Genomic DNA, 12,312 nt, shown 5'->3' on the forward strand with positions numbered 1-12,312 from the left:
GTTCTTATGTTCCATAGATGAGAGAAATCATATGATAGTTGTCTTTCTCTGCTTGACTTATTTCACTTAGCATTATCTCCTCCAGTGCTGTCCATGTTGTAGCAAATGTTGAGAACTCGTTCTTTCTGATAGCTGAGTAATATTCCATCGTATATATGGACCACAACTTCTTAATCCAGTCATCTGTTGAAGGGCATCTCGGCTCCTTCCACGATTTAGCTATTGTGGACATTGCTGCTATGAACATTGGGGCGCATATGGCCCTTCTCTTCACTACGTCTGTATCTTTGGGGTAAATACCCAGTAGTGCAATGGCTGGATCATAGGGTAGCTCAATTTTTAACTTTTTAAGGGACCTCCACACTGTTTTCCAGAGTGGCTGTACCAACTTGCATTCCCACCAACAATGTAGGAGGGATCCCCTTTCTCCACATCCTCTGAATTTAGTAATAATTTTTATGTTATCTAACTAAACTGCTTTGTTTTTAATAAAAAGTATTTATCCCTCCTACTGCATATATAGTGGTCAGAGTCAGTTTCACAGCAAACAACCAAAAGAAACATGAAGTTTAAAATGTTTTGATTTTTGATATCTTTGCAGTTAGCCAAAATGAGATATCATAAAGATACCATAATATAGGACAGGAAGAAATGCTTGTTAGTTAAGAATTAATTTTAATACATTTAACGTCCTTCAGATGAAGAATTTATTAAAAGTGAAAATAGCCAAAGCAAAGAAGACGAATATGTGTAGGGAAAACACAAAACTGAAGAAACATACTACCTCTGGATTATCTACATTTTCAATACAAAATAGTCTAATTACTTATTGTTATTAATGCTATACTGCAGGAGAGATCGTGTAATAAATATAAGAACTGATAAAATATCACAAAATCATGATATATATCTATATATATAGTATATAATTTCTACATGTGGTATGTCAAAATAGCTAAATGAATGTTAAAAATGTTAATGAGAAACTGAAATGTTATAAGTCCGCAGTGGAAGTAAGTCCATAAATCACCATGTAAGGAAAGGAAAAGAGGAACTGAGAATGGGAAATGGTAGTATAGAAAGAAATGCAGTTCTGCATCAATGGCAAGCGTATTTTTACCCCACTCAGTATCATGCATCCTTCTGGCGCTGAGTTAGGACACAGTGACTGTGTATAAGGTTGGTTACAGTCAACAAACAAGACTAAGATTTAAATATGTCGTTAATTCAGTTAACTTCTTACAGTACAGTATGAAAGAAAAGTTACAACATGCAATCTCTTTTTCAATACATTGACAGTGTATTTTACTAAGTTATTTTTAAAGACATATATAAAACAAGCACCAAAAGCACCGTATAAATTTCAAATCTTGAGCATTTACTTGGGCTTTTTTCCTTCCCCCAAATTTCTATTCTAAATATTGCTTCAGATCACACTATGTAATTTTTTGTTTTCTGAAAGCTGCAATTTTAAAGGAAATTATCATTTCTAAAATAACTGAATACATTATACAATTTACTTAGATTTAATTTCTTTGATTGAGGATATTGCTTATCTTAAATTTTAAGCCTTTAAGTTTGAGTGCTTACTGCTATCAAAGAAGTACAGATGATAGGGTTAATTAACTTGCTAAGTTAACTTTCCACATTCATTTGAAATACGATCAAATGAATAAAACTTTTGCTTTAGATTAAAAAATGCAAACATAAAACATTCCTATAAATAGTATCTCAAGACAACATATGTGTTCAGCTTATTTCTTCAGGCTTATCACTACAATATTCCATTGTAGTAATTACACACATAGTGCAGGACAAAGCCTGCAGTATCTCTTTCATTCACTGGCATCCATTAGATTCAAGCAGAACTTAAAAATGAAAACAAAAACACCTTTAAAATTATGTATGAAAGAATTTAGAAGTATTTCTTGACCGTCTATAAACTTATCCTCTACTGTCTCTTTCTTTATTCCCTCAAAATAAAAATTCATATTGATTATATATTTAAAGCATGGATTCTCTTAATAAATTATAATCAGGCATGAAGGAGGAAATAGAAACTTACATTATGACCTAGTTAATAATATTCTGGGGCATATTTTCTCAGAAGATGCATTATTAAATTAGCTATCATGATTAATACAAGTTTCTAACTGGATATCTGAAGGAAGGCTGAATTTATTTCACTTGTAAAAATAACCTCACCAAAGTATGTTGTTAAGAATATATCAAATGACAGTTTTGATAACCTGGAAAGGTCTGTAAAATGACTGCTTTAATTTAATAAATGACTTACTTCAGCATCTACTATTACAAAGTACCATGGCAAGAGCTGGTGATAGTTAACTCTAATGGCAAAATCCTTCTAATTTTAATAGTGTAGTTCTGGTAAGAATTATAAAAAAGCCTATTATTCTCAATTACTAATATCTAGAAAAAGATATTTCATATACTCACCCCTTTATCTCCTCTTGTTTTAGAATTAAATTTCACTGTTTTTAACCGGGCTCGTTCTTTCTTCTCAACTCTGTCAAAGTATAGAATGCTATTTTTAAAGTATACCAAAATATCTAAGGGTCTAATAAGAAATCATCAGAACTGATACTTTAGTATGGGGCATTTTTATATTTTAAAACTTTCAGAAGCTGTCAAGGTTTGTATCCCAAAATTAATTATAATTTCTGAAAATAAAATACAGGGCTTATTACGAAACAAAACCACTTGTGAAGTACCAAAATACAGTACATGTGTACTTATAGATGCACTCACATTCCATAATGATACTGAAATTATTATGAGGAACCACTTCTGAGTTTAGCAATTTTCTGGATTTTGTTTTTGTTGTTTCAATGTTAGCTTAGCATGGGGCATACATATATGCTAAAAATCAAGCATAAGAGAGAGAGAGCAAATAGGGCAAAATGTTAACAACTGGTGAAAGTAGGTGAAGGATATGTGGGTGGTATTCCCTGTACTATTCCTCCTCTTGAACTTACTTTTCTGTATCTCTGAAATTTTTATTAAAAAATGGGAAATACAAAAATTAAATTTAACTCCAGTGATAGATTTGTGTAAATACATAAAGTAACCAATTATAGTATACAAAAAGAGTTTTAAAGAGCTTTAAAATATCTGTGGAAGGATATACAAGACCTGGTAACCTTAGTTATCCCTCTAAAAATGAAAAGGGTGCTGTGAGTACAAGGGTAAGAGGAAGCCTGTATAGCTTTTAGATCTTCTGAATTTTGAACCTTGTTAAAGTGTTAACTATTCAAAATAAGCAAGTCAAAAAACTACATCAAAAGAAATGTTTCATGCAGATTGTAATACCAATATGAACCTTGTAAAATTTCATGTAAATTAAGCTTTTTATCTTTAATTCAACACAGCAATTATGTCAGTATATAGCAGAAAAACTTACCAAAATAGTCTATGAATAAATGCATTTTCTTCATTATTTAGTGACATAGTTTAACTGTGGGTACCGAAGAACCTTAGCAGTCATGGATTTAAAACTTGTTTTTACTATTCTAGAACAATCCATGACATGATTAGAGAGTCCACGACATGATTAACTGATCTGTAATTTTGCCTAGGCACTTACTGAGGGCACTGCAAAACTAACATTTAGTGAGTAAACGTTTACAATTCAAAATGGCTTTGTTTTCTCATTGTTACCTTGTACACTAAGTAGCTGAGTGACTTAAATTGTGTTTATTTGTAAATACTGTCCCTGAATAAAAGCTGAGAACTGTAGTAACAATAATTCCTTGTGCTATTATTAGAAGTAAAGATGTCTAAGATAGTTCTATTTAAGAAAATAAAAGTTTTAAATACATTCAAGAATGTAACGGCATAATCAGTCGTGGTTTCATATGTAGTTTATGGAAGAAAAATTATATTCTATGTTATTTATAAATTTGGAAATTTAGAGAGGTCTTAAGATAAGTCTCTTACGGCACTTCTGACTTAAAAACCCAACTTCATAGAATTTTTATACAAAAGGAAAAAATCTCTTTCCACCAAAGTCAGTGTATTTCTCATTTGTTGCAGGCACACATAAAGCCTATGCAAGATAGGAGGTGCCAAAGGATAAGACAATTTTTAGGAACTCTGACTTTGATATTTAAGATGTGAGGTTTCTACTGACTCAATGAGGCACAGAGACAGAGGAAGCATTTCTGAATTTAAAACAGACTATGTTCTATTCTAGGAAAAAAGTTATGCTGAGGGCTGCATTGCTAAAAGAGGAGTTGCCACCAAATACACGATCTATCTAGCCAAATAGTGGGATCTTGTTAAATACATGGATCTAGCCAAGAATAGCCATAAATCCCAAAACCACAACTACAAATCTTGATAATACTTTAATATTCCTACATTTCAACTTCTATAAACAGTAATATAAATATATATAGGTAGAGGTCTATAAGTAGGTATATGATTTGGCATACTTACATGAATTATAAACTCTTAAAATAAGTATTACATCATAAGCTTGACTTGAAGTGAATTAACCAGCTAGAATAAACATTAATGTCTCATTAATGATTTTTGCTGGCTATCTTAAAACTTAAAAAGACTTTCAGGCAATGATCTGCACGAATCAGACCTCGCAAATAAGTTATTTGGGGAGAATTACGAACTGACATTTTAATACCTTTCCCACATGTGTAGGGACATTCAGCAGCATTTCATAGACCTAGAGAGGGTTCTTTATGCTGGGATCATACTGTTCAAAGACTATCTCCACTTAACCACTTTTGCCAGTAGATAGTAAGTATGTATCGCTATAATAAATGGTTAAAAGCAAAGAGGAAAGACCAGTGAATACATCAATACTTCTAAATTAAGCAAGAAAAGAGATGTGAAGCAAATACCAGATACTTCTAAAAATTCTGATTTACACTTTCAATTTTTAAGTCTAAAGGAGGCAATTCGCACAATCAAAAATCCTGAAAGTTTAGTAGGTTTCATTACCACCTACATGGGTAAGTACAGAGGCTTTTACATCTTTCTCCATCCAATGGTATAGACAGATAGCAAAGTTATTTAAATATGTTTATTTTGTTCTAAGCAACTAAGTAGGAGCTTTAGAGAGATCTCTTTGGGGGCATCATATTCTTTAATTATGTCATTGGTTATAATATAAGGTGAACAAAATTAAATGCTTGTGAAACATATAGAAAACCAAGCATAAAATCACCCTCAGTAAAATAATTTTAAAAATCAACAATTATTTGTCTATGTTGCCCTACTTTCAAGTGGTAAGACTGTAATGGACTTTTACTTACCTGCGTTTACTGGGAATTACTCCAACTTCGTCACTCTCCCCATCTGGTGTAACCTGCCTGGCTTGCCACCATTCATCATCAGAAGCATTAATAACATGGAGGATATCTCCAAATTTGAAGTTCAACCCTTGACTGGGAAGGCCACTGTCTTTAGTTTTGTCATAATCAAAAAGGGCTCTAGATTAAGACCAAAAAAGCACATGTTTATTTGGTGTTTTTGTTTGTTTTAAAGATTTATTTATATTTTAGAGCGAGAGAGAATGTGTGTGAGTGAGGGGAGGGACAGAGGGAGAGAATCGTCAAGCAGACTTCCTGCTGAGTAAGGAGACCAACGAGGGGTTCCATCTCACAGCCTCTGAGATCGTGACATGAGCCGAAACCAAAAGTTGGATCTTCAACTGACTGAGCCACCCCCCAGGTGCCCCCCATGACTATTTGTTATCATATTACCAATGTTAACATAGGATTGTGAAAGTGTATATAACCCAGATAAATAATTAAACAAATAGTAGGCAAAATAATGCCAAGCTCAAGAATTTGCACTATATACAGAAAGACAGACAAAAAAGAAATAGCAACACTGACTTACAGTAAGTTTTTAAAATTAGGTATACTACCTTCTTTCTCTCAATACTGAATGAGGAATTTTAAAAAATGCTTTTAGTATAATCCAATGGCAAGCCATATTGAATTCTAAAATGAAGACAAACCTAGAGTGTTGCTCTAAATTAATAAACAAAGAGTGAATATAAAAAGTACTCTTCTCTTTATTTTGGCTATACACACTGGGGAAAACAAACTCCCTGACAGATTTGAGTCATGAGTTACGGACTGTAAGACTGTATTGAGAGAGTGACTATTTTGTCAGTTAGTTATCCTTCCATTTGTTCACAAAGCTCGAGTCAATAGAACTTTCAGAGTCAATAACAATGATGAAAACTAACTACAGATGACTTTTACTGCTGCCAAATATTTTGGAAAAAAATACTAAAATGTTATCTTTTAAAATTTTATAAGAAGAAAAATTGTGTTCTATTATTTGATCAATGTACAATACTTAAATTCTTATCCAAAATAGTTCTCTTGAGGAAAGAATCCTAGCAATTACATTTATAATACAATTTATTCATTTTTTTGTTCTAATATGGCAAATGGACATTAGGATACAAATCATATTCCTTTTTGTGTTAACCAACTTTTTAAAAAAGATTTTTTTATTTATTTGAGAGAGAGCAAGAGTGAGAAAGCACAAGCAGGGAGGAGCAACAGAGGGAGAGGGAGAAGCAGGCTCCCCACCAAGCAGGTAGTCCAACATGGGGCTTGACCCCAGGGTTCCGGGATCATGACCTGAGCCGAAGGCAGATGCCTAACCAACTGAACCACCCGGGCACCCCGAGTGTTAACCACCTTTTTAAACCTATCTTTTAAAAAAGTTTTTATTTAAATTCTAGTTAGTTAATATATAGTGTAATATTAATTTCACGTGTACAATATGGTGAGATTCAACACTTCCATACAACATCCGTACTTATCACAAGTACTCTCCTTAATATCCATCACCTATTTAATCCATCCTCCTATCCACCTCCCCTCCGGTAACCATCAGTTTGTTCTCTATAGTTGAGTTTGTTTCTTGGTGTGCCTCTCTCCCTCCCCCACCCATGTCATTTGTTTTATTTCTTGAATTCCATATATGGTTGAAATCATATGGCATTTGTCTTTCTCTGACTGATGTATTTCGCTTAGCATAATACTCTCTAGCTCCATCCATGTTATTGCAAAAGGCAAGGAATTCATTCTTTTTTTATGAATAATATTCCATTACACACACACACACACACACACCACAACTTTATTTTCTATTCATCAGTCGATGGACACTTGGGCCGTTCCCCTAATTTGTCTAATGTAGATAATGCTGCTATAAACATGTGGGGGGTATGTATTCCTTTGAATTAATATTTTTGTGTTCTTTGGGTAAATACCTAGTAGTGCTATTGCTGGATCTTATGGAATTCCTGTTCAGTGCTAAAGATTAGAGGAAGCTTAAATGGGGTGTCTGAAGAGAGGGATATTGGAATAATTTACTCCGCATGACTCTAGAAATGCTCAGGAAACAGAAGTGTACAGAATCCAGGTAGGCAGAGAAAGTTACAGCAGTGAAAACAGAAGAACTGGTAGAAACACTTCATATAGCACTTAGACCATCCAGATTCCTTCTATTCCTAAACCTATAGAAGACAAGATGTTTAGTTTCTAAAGAAAATGAATTTGGGAAGCTCTGTACTTTGGAACTTGATGGGGAGGGGAAAGGTGCTAGGCTAAAAACAGGTTTTTAAAAAAAGACTTTATTTATTTGAAATAGAGAAAACGATTGGGGCGCCTGGGTGGCACAGCGGTTAAGCATCTGCCTTTGGCTCAGGGCGTGATCCCTGTGTTATGGGATCGAGCCCCACATCAGGCTCCTCCGCTATGAGCCTGCTTCTTCCTCTCCCACTCCCCCTGCTTGTGTTCCCTCTCTTGATGGCTGTCTCTATCTCTGTTGAATAAATAAATAAAATCTTAAAAAAAAAAAAAAGAAATAGAGAAAACGAGTGGTGGGGAGGGGCGGGGGGGTAGAGAGAGGGAGAGAAGCAGACTCACTGCTGAGCAGGAAGCCTGATTCAGGGCTCAATCTCAGGACCTAGAGATCATGACTTGAGCCAAAGGCAGAGGCTTAATCGACTGAGCCACCCAGGTGCCCCTAAAAACAGATAGATTAAAAAGGAATCTGCACACTGAAAACTGAAATTCTAGCAACCTGTTTCATAGTGCAGGCAAGGGATTAAAGGTTCTTTTCTAGAGATATTTAATGACCCCAAAGAATGACCTGGGGTGGGAGAGGGCAATGAACAAAGATAATTATTTTTTAGTTAAATCCACTGGCTTCATTCTCCATTCATAAGGATCACTAAATATTTAAAGATTGCCTCACATATAAAAAACAAGAAAACAAGTAAACTAGAAAAAAATACAGAGAAAGCAGAGAATTCGAGAAGCAGAAGAAAATATTACAGAAACATGAGAAGATATATCTATGAAATAAGAAGAAGATGACAAAACAAGGATCAACTATGTAAGAGGAGGCTCTCAGAAAATAAAATAGGATATTATACCCTCCTCCACACCCCAAATTCTCTAAGAAGGAAAAGACAAAGTCATATTCAGACATGCTAAGATTCAAAAAGTATCCCCCACACACCCTCTCCTCAAGAATTTATTGAAGAATGTGCTTTGGTAAAATAAAAGTTGAGAAAGAAAAGGTGGCATCTCAAAAACACACTCTGACACAGCAGAAAGCTAAAAGGAATAACACAGTGGCAAAGGCAAGTCCCACGTGAGACCTGTACAAGTCTATAGAGCAACTGGTCCAGACTGGAGCAGAAAGATGGAAAAAACTGAGATGCCTGGGTGGCTCAGTTGGTTCAGCATCCCACTTCTGATTTTGGCTCAGGTCGTGATCTCGGGGTCATGAGATCAGGCCCCATGTTGGGCAAGGAGTCTGCTTAAGATTCTCTTTCTCCCTCTGCCTCTCCCTGCCCCCTTGTTCACAAACGCATCTCGTCTCTTTCTCTCAAAAAAAAAAAAAAAAGATGGAAAAAATCTGAAGTGATAAGATCATATGCGCAACCACATGTTTCATCATGTGAAAAACTCTACAGAGTACTGTAAGATAAAGAAAGATATTTAGTAATAAGTACATGGACAATTAAGCAAATAAAAATGGCACAATCATTATGCCCAGGAAAAATGAAGGGTTGCAAAAGAAAGGAAGCATGGTCATAATACACTGCTTGAGAAAGTAATGACAGATACTACACAGTCACATGACTCTAAATACTATTAATTTTATTAACAGTGATGGCACTATGTTTGAGTGATAGAGGAAGAGGCAGAATGGTTTGATATGAAAGAGAAAGTTGTTATCTACTATGGCAGTAAGTCCACAGTGTCCAAAGTTGGTAACCTAGAGAACAGCAGTATACGCATATTATTTAGAAACGTGGAGGGAAAGGCAAGGGAGTTTGCTAAGAAAATGGAGATGATTATTTTTAGAGAATGAAATTGGGGACTGTTGGGAGGTGACAGTTGTTTTTCATTAAGTTTTCTGATAATATATAACTTGTAAAAATATCTACTTCTTTAAAAAATAACAAAAAGGAAAGATGATTCATAAAATCTACCTAAAACAAATATAACCTAATGTTTTGATTTTTATGTCTTTGGAAATTTTTAATGAATCACTTATTAAAGGCAACACCTAATTATACTAAAATTAGAAAAGAAAGAAGAAGAAAATGAAAAAACGAGAGTATAAACAGAAATGTTATTCCTTTTTCTGTGGATATCAATATCACAAAACACTTTAAGGACTCTGGAACAGAAGAATTTAATAAATATTGCAAGAATTAGTGGAAGGAAAGAAAAATCTGATACACTAAGGATTCCCAGATCACTGGTAGGGCAGAAGGAATGAAAAGGGTAGGAAAAGAACAAGTGAAGAAAGTGAGAAAAATCTCTACAGGTAGAGATTACCTGTAATCATCTACTAAAGTTAAAATAATGGTATGATAAAGTGCTGAGTAAAAGCTCTACTAAAAAAAGTATACAGAATACAAATAGGTCATCAGTATTACGCCCTATTGCCCAGTGAAGTAAAAAAGAACAGTTTATATACTAATGGTATCTATTTACTATTATTAGATTTATGCTATCACATGAATCAATTATAGAAAAATAACAATGCTTGTCTTCTCCCAAGTATTCAAAAAATACATGTAGAAATTTCCTGAATCTGTGTTCTTTACTGAGGCTATTCATATTTTAAACTATTATTTACATAAGCTCTCTTTGCTATTATGGAAATTGCTATAGTAATTAAATGTTACTCAAAGAATATTTTATTATAAAGAATATAAGTAAAAATAAGTGTTGGATGTTATGACATACCAAGCTGCAGTATAGTCACTCATTATTATTCAAGGGGTTGTATAACTTTCATTAATACAATAACATTCCAACTCTTGAAAGACACACTCAGGAAACCAATCATAAAATGTTTCCTTGGTATACAATATATTTTTCTTTTTTTTTTTTTTTATATTTTATTTTTAAATAATCTCTACACCCAATCTGGGGCTCAAACTCACAACCCGAGATCAAGAGTTGCATGCTCCACCGATTGAGCCAGTCAGGAGCCCTTGCAAAGTATTTTTCTACAGGAAAACTAACTCAGTCACAGTAAAAAATGTGAGGGACTTTGCATGCATAAATAAGGATTGCCATAATTAGAAGTAAAAAAATTTACCTGACATAGAGGGATCGCTTCTGGCTAGTTCGAAGAGAACCTGATCCTGAACTAATGCTACTATTCATCATCTGCTCCCGTAAGTCATGTATTTTGGCTTCAAAACGACTGTATTCTGATGGGAAAAAAAAATAAATTTATACTTTACATTCTAAAAAGTACATTACTTGAAAATAAAGTATTAAATATGTTAGCTGTCTTATATTTGATTAAATGTGGTTAGAACCTTGAAAGAGTAACCTGTGTAAGATTTTGGCCAATATGCAAGTTTCAAAAAAAAATTAATTTTCTAAATGTACTGTAAGTTAGAACTGACTGAATTAGAATTTTCCCATATGCTATTTTAAAGTTCATATCACATTTAATCAATTAAAAGACAACTTTCATGCATCAAATACCAGTATCAATCTCATATTACTATCTAATTTAACTGTAAATTTAAAAAATTAAAACTCATAATTTATTCTGATTTTTATACTTAAAAAGAACAATCCTATAATGATTTGTAATAGATGCTTTGTTTACTGCCTTTTTCCCCTTGAGGAAATCGTTACTCTTATGTGCGTAAATGCAGAACCTGTGTACAGTCAAAAATACAGCAAAAATATGCCTTAAAAATTAAAAAATTAAATAGACTTCAATTCATTTTGTAATTTGTAAATTTTCAAAATACCAAAATAAGTCACAAAGCAATTTGAATAAACATTTTAAGATCGTTTTTATATAAAAACAAGTATGATTCTGAAGATGAACTATTTTAGACTATATCATAAAAACGACCAAATCTATTAATAAAAACTTAAGTACTTTTTCAAATATATTGCAATTATATACTTACACACTCTTATACCTTCTTCTCTATTTATAATAAACAAATTATTTTATAGCAATTAGGTTAGAGCTCATCAGATTTTCTTATAAAACCAGTCTTAAAGCAAGAGCAAGTACCTTGCTTAGGAGTTTGTATAGTTTAAGAAGACAGAGTAAGAGTAAGCGTGATTACTGTGGAGTTATTCTTCCTTTCACCATAGTCATCAAGTTTGTTTTATGGGTACTAAGATTAATTGAAGCAACAATTTATCAAAACACCCAAAAACATTTAAAAGCTCACATTAATATGTAATAAAATGTTATTTTATTGTCCTTTAAAAATATAAAATTTAAAATATAAACGTTAGTAGACAGTATAATGTATCCATTAGAATTCAACAATTAACTCATGGCAAACCTTAGTTTGTGTAGACACAGCTAAGATACAGACAGACTGATGGAAAGAGATACGGATGAAAATACAAAGTGAACTTCGAGTTTATACTGGTTCTTCCTCTTTTTTAAAAGTTTTATTTAAGTAATTTCTACACCCAACGTGGGGCTGAAACTCATGACCCCTGGATCAAAAGTGGCATGCTCCTCTGACTGAGCCAGACAGGCGCCCCTATACTGGTTCTTCTAATTAAAAATTAGGACTGTTAGGTTTTTAATTAATCTATTCTATCTTGTATCTGTATGTGCTTTCTTGCGTAAGAGAAATTCTAGTTCTCAAGACACTGGGAATAACAGAGTACTGCATGGTGACTTAAATTTTATCCAATATTATATTCACAACAGCCTTAAAATAACATCACCAGCAACTAAGACCATGACATCATTACTGAAAACAGCTAATTACTT

The 12,312-nt window shown here is 33.3% G+C and overlaps 1 protein-coding gene across 8 annotated transcripts in view; it reads right to left on the reverse strand.

Moving 5' to 3' along the window:
* DLG1 (discs large MAGUK scaffold protein 1) overlaps window positions 1–12,312 on the reverse strand; it is a 272,209-nt gene that overhangs the window by 35,104 nt on the left and 224,793 nt on the right. For all 8 annotated transcript variants that reach the window (XM_040621402.1, XM_008708348.2, XM_008708351.2 and 5 more), the window contains 3 exons: window positions 10,642–10,756; window positions 5,295–5,471; window positions 2,458–2,527 (listed from right to left, as the gene is read on the reverse strand). In XM_040621402.1, the coding sequence (XP_040477336.1) occupies window positions 2,458–2,527; window positions 5,295–5,471; window positions 10,642–10,756 (362 nt within the window). The remainder of the gene's footprint in view (window positions 1–2,457; window positions 2,528–5,294; window positions 5,472–10,641; window positions 10,757–12,312) is intronic.

This window comes from Ursus maritimus, unplaced genomic scaffold, assembly GCF_017311325.1.
Source record: "Ursus maritimus isolate PB19 unplaced genomic scaffold, ASM1731132v1 scaffold_4, whole genome shotgun sequence".
Taxonomy (NCBI): Eukaryota; Metazoa; Chordata; class Mammalia; order Carnivora; family Ursidae; genus Ursus; species Ursus maritimus.